This window comes from Colobus angolensis, unplaced genomic scaffold (assembly GCF_000951035.1).
Source record: "Colobus angolensis palliatus isolate OR3802 unplaced genomic scaffold, Cang.pa_1.0 Scaffold58, whole genome shotgun sequence".
Classification (NCBI taxonomy): domain Eukaryota; kingdom Metazoa; phylum Chordata; class Mammalia; order Primates; family Cercopithecidae; genus Colobus; species Colobus angolensis.
In genome coordinates this window covers 1,676,993-1,691,872 of record NW_012119376.1, presented here as the reverse complement: position 1 = coordinate 1,691,872, position 14,880 = coordinate 1,676,993, and the positions used below count along the sequence as shown (strand labels likewise).

Genomic DNA, 14,880 nt, shown 5'->3' with positions numbered 1-14,880 from the left:
AACTGGATTTCACGTACCTGTAGTTCTAAAATAATTATCTCTCTTGCTGCTATGGATTTTAAGTTATAACTCAACTGCTAAAGGTTACTTATTCAGCAGGACCATTCATAGTTTTTTACCATTCTTTCAGTTCACAGAACTTTAGTTATCGGTAAGGCAACGTTTATATTTGCAGCAAATATTTTACACTAATTTATGTTTGTTAATATGTACTATGTATAAATAAGCATAACTTACATTATAAATTTCTGGAGAGGGAGATCCACAGTCTTTAGTGCATGAAAATTCCGAATGATAAGCTGTTACCTTGACATAGAAAAACCTTCTACTAAGATTTGTCACTGGACAAACCTGCACATACGCAGCTAGCCACAAAAAGATCTTTTGTCTGTGGTTATGTCACTGATGGGACAAGTTGCTCCTGTTTAGTGGTGATGATGCCAATGATGAAGTGATCTAGAAAGATATTCCTTTTTCAAATTGATTTTCTTCCTGGAATGGTTACAGTACATGCTGATTTTCCCAGATACATATGATCATCAGCAACTATCAGATGTCCTATCTGGAAGATAGGCATACATTTTGTCACTTTCCTTGATAAAATAATGACAACTGAATAAGCATATTCTGATTGGTTATTTATACAACCAATATTTATTTATTAAAAAATGGAGGATTTTCTACTTTATTTGGAGCAATGAATGAAGGGTAGAACTTAAGAATTGTATTAATATCAGTGATCCAAAAGTAATGTCATTGTCATTTATAACCCACACAGGCCCTCAGGGTTAGCATTATCATCAGTATAAAGGTTTGATCTGCAGGTATTTTTCTTCTGTGTAAGATTTGATAAGACATAGCCTTATTGCCAGTTGTACATTTGAATTTTACATGAATGCACCATTGTAAAACTACTGTTGCCATCTCAAACTGTTGGCGACATTCCAGGCGGATGTCATCTGAGGTAACTATAATGAAAAATCAATCAATCTTTAAAATGCATACTGTCTCTGTATTAGCACACATATACATTGGCTTGCATGACTTTCTTCAGAGCTAATTATACTGTTTTTAAAAAATAGTAATGAAGAAGATAAAAGATAAATATAAAGCTACCCAACTGTGGAATCCCTCACCTGATTTTCTCAGAATGCCACACTCTAATTACTAATGTATTGGCAGTCAGCACAGTTATCTAGAGGAGAATGTTTAAGGCAAAGATTGTCCACTGTCTTAATATTTCTTAAAAATCATCCTTTCTATTTTTTTCTAAGAATATAAACAACAGGTTGCTCCAAAGATGTTCATTTAGATATCCCCAACATGCCTTTTGCCTGCCAAGGCCCACTTGCCACCTGGTTCCATTTTGCTAAAATACTTATTAGACTTTGAAAATCATAATATTCAATTTCCTCCCTTTGCCTTGAATACACAAATAATGCAGGAAGAGCAAGGCAACAATTCTTTCTCGGCTGTTTAGGAAGTACTAAATAGAATTTAAACCTGCTGATGGGTCAGTTTTCAGTTCTGCCATCTTTATACTCTTGAGAAAGTCTCCAATATTGGAAGGTAAATATATATCCTGACCCAGTTTTATCTTAGAAACTCTTTGTTCCTCATATCTGTCCACTAAATTTCAAAACCGAGGGCATCTGAACATTTGAAAGGTTTAAGAATTTTAGTTTCCTTTCTTCTTACCTATAGATGGGATAAATTTCATCTCCATCCTGTTCCAATAAACTTAGTGTCTAGAGTAACTACTGGATCAGAAAAACAAAAAGATGTTCTACTCAGCTTCTTGGAATTCTGCCTTCAGACATCATATTTAAATTCATGCACTGCTGGTCCAAACTGGCACACCCTTTCTGGAAGCTAATTTGGCATTGTTTGCTAACCTGCTGCTCGCGCACACATAATTTGGCATTATTTATCAACAGCCTTAAAAATCTGTATAGCCTTTGACAACAAAAACATAATTTAACATTCAGACAAAGAGTTCTATGAAAGATGTTCATCATGATGTTTTTAATAAATGAAAGGCTGAAAATCTTTTACATCTTGATATCCAGGAACAAGAATTGTTTAAATAAATCTTGGTATATCCATATAATGGAGTTCTCCAAAGCTATGGTCAAGACCGATTTTCTAGAAGAATTTCTAAAATACCATATCAGAAATTCTCATGCTGCAATATTATGATAAAAATCCAAAACAAAAGTGCACACACAGTATGATATTAACTATGTATAAGTAATATGAACAGGGAAGGAAAAAATGGGACGTACACCAAAATGTTAACAGTGGTTATTGTTACTCCTTTCTTTTGTTCCAGTTTTTTCTTAGACATTTTTCTATGCTATCAAAATTCTCTGTAATGGGCAAAAAATAAAATAAAATTTCAAAAATTAAGATACAGAAGAAAAATATTAATGGAGCAATCAAGGCACTATGTGGTTTTATGTCCATTCTACTTCTTTGGCGAGCCGTAGACTTCTTTCTGCCTGACACTTTCCTAGGAATTTATAGTGTGCATTCTCCTACCGGAGAAAAAACAACTACAGAGAGACAATGATAAGAATCTGTGTCACCTAGTCTCTGTTATTTTCCAGCACACAACGGTTCTGCCCTTTATATTAATCGAGATGAGGACATCGCACCATCAGTATCCCAGCAGGAGCAGCGGACTCACCGCCATATGTACCTTCTCTGTTGGCTATATATTATGGTAAGGACCATGCCTGCTGGGCTTTCTTATTGTATTAGATTCTGCACTGCTAAATTTGGGCACATATTTCATTATGGATATAATCAGTAACAGATTCACACTGTGTGCCTCATTTGGTCCAAGACCTGCACTTTGTCTCGTTTCCCCAGATGCTTATATTTTTAGAAAGTATATGCCAAACCTCACACAACAGGAATTTGTTGAACAATCCCATGTAAGCAGTGGTTCTTCCAAGGCTACATTTTTCAACTCTTTTTCAAACTAAATGTTTTTCTTGGACACCGGTTTTATTGCTTAAGGGCTTTTTTGCTTTGGGATTTTGTTGTTGCTTTTGTTGGGGGGCAGGGGAGTTGCAGCAAACACAGATGAGAACAGAAGTGACCTCTTAGAGCAATGACTTTAAACTTACTAGGAAACAAGTGAAAATTGTACGTTTTCCCCGGTCCATTTAAAACCTACTCCAGAATTAGCAGTTACATGGAGAATGCATTAAACTGTTCTGTTTTAAAATATTGGGGTAAATAAAACACAAGAAATCTTCATTTGATCTGTTGTGCACAATTCAGATCGAAGTGTGAGGTGCCAAATTTATCTGATAAAAGAATTTTTGCCTGGCAAGTCTACCTCACATTAATTTCAGTTCTTATCAGGTTTTTAACACTTCAAAAATGATTTATCTTAACATAGAGAATTTCTTATTTCTCTTTATAATTCCAAGTCCTCTTTGACATATTAACACCCACAGAGGAGTTCCCTCCTGCCAGCATTTCTGCCTCTTGGGACTCTTTTGTCCTGAGTTCTGGGTCACTATCCCCTCCTTTAAGCCTGAAGGACTGGATAATGTTCTTCCAAACACCCCTCGACTGTACTTAATCCCCCCAAATCCTAGAGCTCTTTGGGAGGCCCTATCTCTACGGAGCATCTTGCTCCAGCTGGAGTTGAAATATAAAATAAAGGACGCTACAGTACAAGACACACTTTGCATAAACAATCACATGATGCCCCAAATCTAAGCAGAAAGAAGATTTGCTTCAGGAAGTCACACCCTCTGGCTGCGTATAAGGGGACATCCAGAGGATGTCCACGTGGACAAGCATGAGCCACCGTGTCCAGCTGGGAGGAGCTTTACGACCATGTGGTCCTCCCGGCTGGGCGTGGTGGCTCACGCTTGTAATCCCAGCACTTTGGAAGGCCCAGGCAGACAGATCATTTGAGACCAGGAGTTCAAGACCAGTCTTGCCAACATGGTGAAACCCCATCTGTACTAAAAATATAAAAAATTAGCCAGGTGTAGTGGTGGGCATCTGTATTCCCACCTACTCGGGAGGCTGAGGCGTAAGAATCTCTTGAACCCGGGAGGCAGAAGTTGCAGCAAGCAGAGATCGCACAACTGCACTCCACCCTGGGCAACAAAGCAAGACTCTGTCTCAAAAATAAATAAATAAATAGATAAATAAATAAGCTCCTCCCATTGGCCCCTCCTTCAACTAGTAAAGACCACTTGCAAGGACTAGGGAAGTGTTTGTTTTCCTAATTACTTTCTAAGCTTTTTCCCTCATCCTAAACCTTAAGTTTCTCTGATAGAGAATGTCCAAATGATCAGAACTCATACCTGCAATATGACTAAAGTTATGTCTTAAAAATGGATTTATGTGCTTTATACATATGAACATACATTCAAATGAGTGTTATCTTTCAGAAGAGTCAAGTAGGGAGACTGCACAATTATTCCAGGGATGCCACGATGTTTAAAACATACCTGGAACTGCCTATAGCCACAGTTTAAAAATCAGTCTCACTTCCCACCCCCACCCCAAATACGGTCTCATTACTTTGCACTCCTATTTGCTTACCTGTGGAAAAGGCAAGCTCTTTACTCTGGGAACTCTGGGTATATTTCTGCAAATTCATTTATATGCTATTAAATTATCTACATCTTGTAGAACCCCAGAGATTTCAGGAACTATGTACTTTCTGATGGCCTATCTTCCGTTGTGGGTAGAATCAGTCCACGTTCCAAAGAGACACATGGGAAATGCCACATAGTCCTCATTATAGACCCCCAAGATCCCTCATGAAAATGAAGCATTACTCATGCTCTGTATGCCAAGTGAGGCTTGCCAGCTCTGCGTACTCCCTAAGCAAACCAGTACTTGTTTGGACATGTATTTACATTAACCAGTGAATTCTCTCAGATTTGTTCTGAGAAAGCATTCAAAGTAGACTTTTTCCTTTGGTGTTCTGCCCTGGGCATTCATAACTATGCCAAAAGCTAAACAATGGCCCTCACGTCATGTCACATTATGTAAATTCAAGATTTTAATTGTTATCAAAAAGGTACTGGCTTTTGCTTCCTTTCAGACTATGTTAGGGCCAACATACCAGTGACACAACAGCCAAAGGTTTGGGATATGAAATCTTTTGATAGCATACCAGGGTTGTAACTGGACATTCCAGAGCCCCATGCCAAGATGAAAGAAAGCATTCTTCTCATCATATGCTGATTATAAAAGAAATAGATGGTCTGTGCAATATTGAGTAAGGTTGAGCTAAACCTATACCTCAGGGGCTGGTGTCCAGTCTGGCTGGCTGTTTTGCTGGGACTCTAACTTACTGTCCAGTTAGACTCAGCTGGCCTTCCTCATCTGAATCTATTCTCTTCCCAGGTTTGGATAGTGAGAGTAGAGAAAGTGAGAGATACCTGGAGTTTCCCCATTGACTGGTTCCCATTGAGCTCCCATTCTTGGTGGCTCTGTTTCCTAGCCCCGTTGCAGTCCTCCCCAGGCTTAGCATCTAAAGGCCATCCCAATCTCCTTCCATGACGACTTCTGCCTTTTTGCCACGTTTCTCTTTCCCCCAGCCCAAATATCACCTGTCCATTTTTGGGGAGCTCTTAACTCCTTTCCTGGACACTCCCCTGATCATCTTCCCCCCAACACACATTTCTCTGCACCTGTTGGTGAGATTTTCCCTAATCAATGAGAGGACCCTTATTTATAGCATTCTGGATACAGACAGAGGTCTCCTTGGTGTCTGATGTAAGAGTTTAAGTATCAGGAATCATAATGGGTACCACTCCTTTGAGCCAGACACTGTGCCAAGTTCAGTTCAAATATTATTTAGTTGCCCAAACAGTCCTTAAAGATAGGCATGATATCTTGCCCATTTTTACAGGGAAGCATGCTGAAGTTTAGAGAGAGTACATGACTTGCCCAGGATGAGCCACTGGACTGTTGCCAGAACTACGGTACAAGCCCCAGTGTGTGGCTCCAGATTGTAGTCTGTTAACTGGACCCTCCACTGCCCTTGCTGTGTGAAGATGTGAAGAGTAACTCTATGAATGAACATATTGAGTTTTTTATTTTGTTTAGAAGAAATACATAAGAACCAGCCAAGCCTGGTAGCTGAGGCCACTTTCTGGGTTGGAAACATTTCTAGACTTTAGCTTTCTCAGAAGTAAAACAGGGAGGAGGACAGAATGTACCTCGTAGTTGGAAAGACACTGTTATTGCATATAAAGCCCATAGAAAAATGCCTGACTCACAGTAAAAAAAATACCTATATTTGCTATTTATCAGTTCTGAAATGCTCCTCAACAAATAGTAGTATAAACAGTAATGTTTTCTTTTCAAGGCTTGAGAATTTTAGTTACCATGTTTTCTTTTTACTCATTCTGGATCATTTGCACACAATCAAAAACAATTTTAGTAGTCATAAACAACTCTAAGGGATATGAAAATATATTTTGTTTAATTATAAAAGAATGATTAGGAAACCTTACAGGGGTACTGGGTAACAACAGGGAGCTGTAAAATCATGGACTCCTGACTCTTGTCGCCTTCTGGTTGACATATATAAAAGAGAAGACATCTTTGCTCCACCTGGTGCAGTCGTCTGGGGCTGAATCTTTTCCCAGGGCTGCCTCCACCCTCACTTCCAAGCACCTAGAATCCTTGTCTCTCTGCAGTTCTGCTGCTTCTCATTGCTCTTTCAATCTACAAGATACAGAAAGAGGAAACCAACTCAGACCCTAGGAAATGTACATCCTCAAGACTTCAAGAGTGGTCTCTGTCCTGAGGAGTCTTCTTCCAGCCCCTGGCTATTCTCCCCTCCTTCAGGGGTTTCTCATTCAATCAGAGCCCATGTGAGATGTCAGAAGCCATGTATAATACATGTTGATCTCTCAATCCAGGACACTTCAAGAACAAGTAGGCGTTAGTGAAGGGGACGAAATGGATCCTGGGTGTTTCCTCTTATGTATAAATATTCCTTGTCAACTGCTGTGAGTGTATTTAAGGCAAAATAGAGATATCTGTTGTCTCTGGGCCCCAGTGGTTTAAATTCCATATTCCAAATCTCATTTCCCCAAATGTGTTCATTGAATAACTTTCCAACTCAGAAAATAAAGCAAAGTAAAATCAGAATTGTTAATGGAAACAGCAAACTCTGTAAAATATTTAAAGAGGTTTATTCTGAGCAAATATGAGTGAGCATAGCCCAGAGAACAGTATCAAGAGGTCCTGAGAAAGTGTGCCCAAGATTGTTGGGTTACAGTTTGATTTTATACATTTTAGAGGGACAGAAGTTACAAGCAAAGATGTGAATCTATACGTGTAAAGTGTGCATTGGTTTGACCTGAAAAGGCAGGATGTCTCAAAGAAGTAGTGGGTGATTACAAGTCATATGTGGATTCAAAGATTTTTCTGGTTGGGAGTTGTTTGAAAGAGTTAAGCTTTGTCCAAAGACTTTAAGTCAGTAGAAATAAATGCTTGAGTTAAGATAAAGGAGATTATGAAGACCAAGTTTCTTGTTATGTAGATGAAGCCTCATAGGTGGTAGCCTTCAGAGAGAATGGATGGTAAATGTCTCTTTTCAGACCCTAAATGGCATCAGGCTCTTGGTTAATCTCTCCTAGATCCAGGAATGTCCTGGCTGTATTAATGGAGACTCTCTACAAATGCAAAGATCCCCCACAAAAGATGGCTCTGCAGAGCCATTTCAAAATATGTCAAAGAAATATATTTTGGGCTAAGATATGTTTTATTTCCTTCAGGACCTACCATCTGTTATATGATGCTACATCAAAATCAGGTTGAAATTTGGAATCTTATTGCCATGAAGAGTCTGTTTTGTTAGTCTTATGATCTCTATTTTAAAGTTAATCCTGGTCGATTATGCCTAAACTCCAAAAAGGAGAGGGTACAATTAGGCATGTCTAACCTGCCTTCCCCTAATGGCTGCGAATTCCATTCTTCAGGTTTCTCTAGGGTCTCCTTGGCCCAGAGGGGGTCCATTCAGTTGGTTGAGAGGCTTAGGATTTTGTTTTTGGTTTACAGAATGAAGTGTGTTCATTCTTTTACGATCATTCCTAAATTATTTCATGTCAGAATTCTATCTTCCACAAAATTTGATTATCTCTCAACTGGGCAATTTTGGATGATTTTTTGGCTTCTTATTGAAATGTTTTTATATCTCAAGTTTCTGCTGGAAACATACATTACTTTTTATTTACATACAGTATTTGTAAGCCAGAGAAAAAGTTCTCAAAAATAAAAATAAGAGTGTACTCAAATTTTAAAGTCTTAGAATTTTTAGCTATGAATGAGTAAAATTTTTAGGAAAAAATTTGTACCCTCTTTACTAAGAAAATGAAATTTTAGACCACATTCATTTCCTTCCGTTTAATCAGACGTTTCTTCACCAGTTAAACAAATCTGGCTGACATGTGTTCTTTGACCAGCAAATGACATTTTTCTCAGTTCAACTTGAATCTTTCACTCCACATAGCTGTTGACTTTTACATCTGTAATGGTTTGTGTACATTTTTCTGATTTCCTGGCATTGGAGAACTGAGTCCAAGATGAATGAAGTTGATAATGTTACTGGTGGCATATACATATGGGTCTGCAGCAACCTCATTTCTTGCCTCCTCAGAAGAAAGAATTTGACCAAGGGGCATAAGGCAGGGTGAGACTGAGGCAAGTTTTAGAACAGGAGTGAAAGTTTCTTTAAAAGCTTTAGAGCATGAATGAAAGGAAGTAAAGAACACTTGGAAGAGGGTCAAGTGGGCAACTTGGGAGATCAAGTGTGCAGTTTGACCTTCTGACTTGGTGTTTTATGTGTTGGCATGCTTTCGGGGTCTTGTGTTCCTTTCCCCCTGATTCTTTCCTTGGAGTGGACTGCCCACATGCACAGTGGCCTACCAGTACTTGGCAGGGGCCTCATGCTCAGTGTGTTTATTGGAGTTTCATGCATGCTCACTTGCGGCATTCTACCTTTACCAGTTGAATGCTCCTAGAAGGTCATATACCAATTAAACTCCACTATTTTGTCTCTTAGTGTGCATGCTTGAGTGCACTCACCCAAATCCTGAGATCTTATCAGGAAGCTGTTGATCATGAAGTTTAGGTGTCTTTCTCCATTGGGAGACTGCCTTTCCCTGGTGCCAACCACAACCAATTATTAAGAGGCAGTTTTAACAACAACTGACTGACCATCACCTGATGGTTGCCTGACATTCTTCTTTGTAGGGGGGTGGCGAGGGAGTGCTCTCCTGCCCTTTCATGTCTGACTAACTACCTACTGTAACAATAAGTGTCTCACATTCTGAAGAGAGCTACCTTTCTTGGGGCTTATAATAGACAAAGGACTCTGCTCACTTACTATCACCAAGTCCATCCATGCTCCATCATGCCCGTCTTCCCCACCCTCTTCCCAAGTTGGGGAAGAGGGACAGGGTCTTTGCAGTCTTGAGTTTTGGATCTAGGGGAGCCACTGGGGGAAGGAAAGGCCTCTCCATACTGACCAAAGCCAAGTGTGAATCTCTAAGGGAATCCCTGGTAAATAATAGCGATGAGGCAGGAATTTAGGAAGCTGACTCATTAGCCTTCCTTATGTCTCGTATTTAAGCAAGGAAAAGAGTCTTGGAAAGATATGGCAGGACAGAGGGAGAGGAAGCTGTAAAGCGGCCTGTGATCCCATCATTGTAAGTGTCAAAGTTTCTTGTAGATCTGGTTTGACATAGAGGAAGGTTGCTGGAGTTGAGCTGTCTTGATGGTAGCCCACCCAAGAAAGAATGGCTCCTGGGCAGAAACCCCATGGTTTCTGTGTGTGGGTGTGCTACTCTGGACAGGAACCAGGGGGGTGTTAAAGAGGTCTAGCTGGAGCCAGTCAGATCTCCCACATAAGGAAGCTCTTCATTGCAGAAACCCTTCAGAAACCCCTGCAAACCTCACACATATGCACCCGATGCAGAGGTGAGCACCCGGACTTCAGCCTCACAGCACTGATCAGTGGGAAGCAGGGATTTGCCAACCACAGGGAAAGCCCCTTGCACAAGCACAGGCAGTAAAGTCAGAAGATATTCATCCTTGTTCCCCTTCCCCCACCAGAAAGGAAAGAGGCATCTCAGAACCAGGCCATGTCCTCCTCTTCTACTTCAGTGTCTTGGAGTACATGGAATAAAGAAGTAAACCCTCTCCCATTCAGGGTTCCAGGAATAAGCCTGGTGTGTTCAAGGAAAGCAGAAGGCCACTGTGTATGGAAACAGAGTGAGGGGGAGAGTGCACAGAGCTCCTAGGGTGAGGGAAGGACAGCGTTATAGGCCACTGGAAAGACTGCCCTTAATTCAAATTGGGAGTCATTGGAAGGTTTGGACAGAGACTTGACATGAACTGAAACATTTCTAAGGAATCACTTTGGCCAATGTGTTAAGAGTGGATTGAAGGCACGGGTAGAACAAAGAGAAGGGAAGGCTATAGAAGAAATCCTGCTAAGAGATGAAGTGCCCTGGACCCTGGCGGTAGAAATGGCGTTAATAGAATTCTGGATATATTTTGAAGGTAGAGTCAACAGGATTTCCTGGCCAAGTTTAAATTAAACTCTGGACTCAGCCCCTTTAATAATGTTTAACCTTGGTATCAAAGGCAAAATAATGCCCACCACAAACCCCCAAAGATATCCACATCCTAAAATCCCCAGAACTTTTGGATATGTTCCCTGACATGGCGCATGTCAAAAGGGACTTTGCAGGTGTGATTAAGGTTAGGACCTTGTGATGGGCAGGTTAGCCTGCTTTGTCCAGGTGGACCCAGTCTAATCCCGTGAATCCTTAAGAGTAGAGAGCCATTCACAACTGTGGTCAGAGAGACATGACTGCCGAAGGACAGTTAGAAAGATGCAGTGGAAAAAGGACTCGAACTTCCGTTGCTGGCTTTGAAGACAGAGGAAGGGGCTGTGAGCATGGAACAAGGACCCCCTCTAGAAGTGGAAAAAGACAAGGAAAGGGATTCTCCCCATAGAGCTTCCAGAAAGGAACTCAGCCCTGCTGACACCTTAATTTTAGTTCAATAAGACCTATGTTATACTTCTAACTGTAGAATTCTCCGATGAATGTGTGTTGTTTTAAGCCACAAGTCTGTGGCAATGTGTCATAGTTAGCAGGAAAAAAACGAATACTTGAACAAATCACTTAATCTCTATGGGCCTCAATGTCCTTATCTGAAAAAAAAAGGCACGACGATGGTGATCAGGCAGGATTGCTGTGAGAATCAGAAATATGGGTATACAATGTTCAGCACCTAACTGGCACTCAGTTCTAGTGGCCATTATTATTCTGTTTACACACTAGGAATACTCCATCCTCAGAGAGCCTCAGCTTAGCTCTTTCTGCAACTTTCTTCCCTCATGAACCTTACCCTGGAAGGCAGAAGTCCAGATCTTTGAAGTTAGATACTCCTTGTTTAGTTCCCCTCTTCCTGGGGTTTTTGAGCAAATTACTTATCCTCTCTTAGCCTCATTGTTACCACCTTTAAAATGGGAAAGAACGCCTGCCTCAGTGAGTTGTGAGGATTGAAGAGTCCATAGGGATGCTCAGGAAATGAGAACATCTTTCCTTCCTCCTAGGCAACAAAATTCCTGAATGCCTGCAGAGACCCTAGGAGAAAGGCTCATTTTCTTTCTCTCTCTCTCTTTCCCCACGACCCTTACTTTACTTTCATTTTATCCTCTGTTCTTCATACAAGTTTTGGTCCTACTTTACAGGATGTGTGGCTCTTCATAACTTATTAAGAATGTTAAATAGTTTTCTGAAATTTTCTTATGGTTCATATATTAAGTTATTTCTGGAGCTCTGCTTTTCCCATGAGATTTGGGAATGTCATTACTTTCCCATTATTCCAATCTGCGTATTTGTACAAGCACGTTGCTGACAATGCACTATTTTCTCATCTTGTAAGGAAAAGTCTATCTGGGCAGTTGAAAGCCTGACAACAGAGAATGTGTCTTGCCCTTGGTCCCTGAGAATGTCCACTTGAGTGTTGGTCAAATCGACTTCTTAGACCTGCATCTATATAGAAAAGGCTTATGTATATAATCTATCTCAATCCCCAGTATTTATTATTCTGAGTTTTTTGTTCTTCTACCCCAACAGCTGGTTCTCAGACATTCTGGGAGTACATGAAAGACTAGAATTCCCCATGTGCTATTAACCTTGCCCCACCCTGAAGTCATGTTTTATGTGGTTGTGATCGTTCCCACACTCCCCAGCTTCCCTACAGCCATGCCCATACTGCTGCTTCTTTTCTCCATAGTCTGCTCAGATCACCAGTGTGATGCTGCTTGTGCCCTTGATGCTACTTGGCAATTTTCCTATGGATTTCTCCAGCCATCTGTATTCACTCCCTCTGCCTCCACCTCACTCTCCCAGTCCTCCCAGCAGATGGCCTGGCCTTTTATTTCACAGAGAAGATAAAAGAACTCTAAACAGGGACTCCTTCGATCTCCCCCTGCAAACATCATTTCTGCACCCATCCTCTCTTCAGCTCCTGAGACAATAGGAAAACGATCTCTATGTCTTTCAGCAAGCAATCCTTCCTTCTGGACTCTGGCTTCATACCCTTCCACCTCTCCTGGGACCCCATTCGTGCTCATCACTTCATTCTCCTGTAACTTCATTCTCACTGCTGGATCCTTTCAATCAGCATCTAAACACACTGTAGTCCCAGTCTCCACCTTACAACATTGCTCTTCTAGGACCAGCTCCTGTACTTCTAGCTGCTTCCCTATTTCCCTACTCACAGCTGAGTGCCTTCAAAGAGTTGTCTGCATTGTCTCTACTCTCACACAGCAAAGGCTTAAGAGACAAGGTGGTGTAATGGTTGAGAGAGTGAATTCAGGAGCCAGACTGCCTAAGCCTGTATTCCGCTTCTGCCATATGAACTGGGCCAAGTCACTTAACCTCTCTGTTTCTTGGTTTTCTCATCTGTAGAATGGAATAATAATAACTCTCTCATCAGATTGGCATTACCATTAAACTAATATTAGTCTTTAGTATATGTAAAACGCACAGGACAGTAAATCACACAGAGAATGTACTATGTTAATATTATTATTATTAATCCACGCCAATGTGGCTTCAGCTGTCATTACTTTAGCAAAACTTTGGCTGATGTCACTGGTGACTTCTCTTTTGCTGCATTTATGGAATGCTCTGTAGACCTCTTCTCAATTGACACTTCAGCAATTTGATACTAAAACACACCTCCACTTCCTGATATGCTCTCTTCCTCTGATTTAGGTGTTGTAACCATTTATTTTCCCTCCATTCTGAAGATGATCCCTCTCAGCCTCATTTACTGGCTCTTTCCACTCCCCCCAAGCCTCAGTGTTGGAATTCCTCAGAGCTCACTTCCAGGTCCTCTTGTTTTACTACCCACTCTCCCTAGGTAAACCCATCCACATGTGTTTGCAATGCCTCCATTTCTGAACTCCATCCCATACCTCTCTCCTGAACCTACTCCATATGTATTCACTTAGCAATTGCAAACCAACCTCATGCCATGCCAGATGTCTGCATCCCACCCGCAAACCTGCATCCGCTTGTCATCATCCCGAAACTAGTCGTTCATGCCAGAAATCTATGAGACATCCTTAACCCATCTCTTTTAGGCCCACTCCAGGCAGTTGTTCACCAATTTCTGACTTCTGTACCTCCGATGTACTTTTAGAATCTTTATCCTTTGCTCCATCTCCGCTGCCAACACTATGGTCCCAGCCTCAGTTATCTCTCCCCTCAACTACTGCTAGAACTGGCATCCCCCCCGCCAACTCCTGTCTATCCAAAGGATCCCTGAGTGATCTTTTATAAACAAATGTCATCATGCTACTCCCTTGCTCCAAGACTGTGGATGACTTCCCATTGCTCCTCAAGATAAGTACCAAAATTCCTTTACATGGTTTAGGGGGCCCTGCATTACCTGACCCCTGCTGACCTCTGGCCTCATCATATTCCTCCTTCCCTTTTCCTTGGTAGCTTCAGCCACAGTGATCTTCTCTGATTGTCAAAAACAATAAGCTTCGTCCACTTCAAAGCTTTCACTTTCTTTGTGCCACCAACAAATCCCACCTCTCCCGAGTCACGTCTCGCACCAGTGTTAGTTTCAAATCCTGCTCCTCTTTGAGGCCTCAACTTAACTTTCTTTCTCAGGGCAGCCCTCTCTGATTCTCCAGACTTGGTTCAGCTTCTCTGTGCTATACTACAATAATCTTCTGTTGATTTCTGCCAGGGGATTTTAAAAATAGTTGAAGTTTTGTGGTTATTTGATTAACTCTTTCTCCAAAGTCTGCCCCCAAAATCCCCTCCCTTCACTATCTAGAGCAAGAAAAAGATTAGCACTTGAAATTATCTTAAAGAAAATAAAGAGGGCTTCCTTGTCTCCAGTATTCTAAGAGTTAATCCAAGCACATTTTCTTTAGACATTACATCAATAAAATATCACAGAAAATATGTTTAAGATAGACATTAATAAGAGAAATTGCAACAGTGAGTTTTAAATGCAAGCAAATAGGGAAAATGAATATATGTTACACATACACACATGCACCCCCCCCACCCATACACACCCCTACCTCTCTTACATTTAGTTCAATGGCAACCATATAAAGTATTTACGACACCCCTGCCATCCATTTCTCCACTATTGAATTTCAGCTTTATTGTTTCTTCTCCCACCTGCCTGATTCATTCAAATTGCCAAATGAAGCTGATAAAGTTGTAGCAGAAACCTCACAGACTGCGCTCCTTGCCAGAGTGACTCACATCCTATAGGAGAGATGACCCAGTTCAGGCAATAAAAACATTCCACATAGAAGAACGA

The 14,880-nt window shown here is 41.0% G+C and overlaps 1 protein-coding gene across 3 annotated transcripts in view; it reads left to right on the top strand.

Moving 5' to 3' along the window:
* Positions 1-14,880, top strand: part of AIG1 (androgen-induced 1) — a 276,547-nt gene that overhangs the window by 222,793 nt on the left and 38,874 nt on the right. For all 3 annotated transcript variants that reach the window (XM_011962040.1, XM_011962039.1, XM_011962041.1), the window contains exon 4: positions 2,610-2,725. In XM_011962040.1, the coding sequence (XP_011817430.1) occupies positions 2,610-2,725 (116 nt within the window). The remainder of the gene's footprint in view (positions 1-2,609; positions 2,726-14,880) is intronic.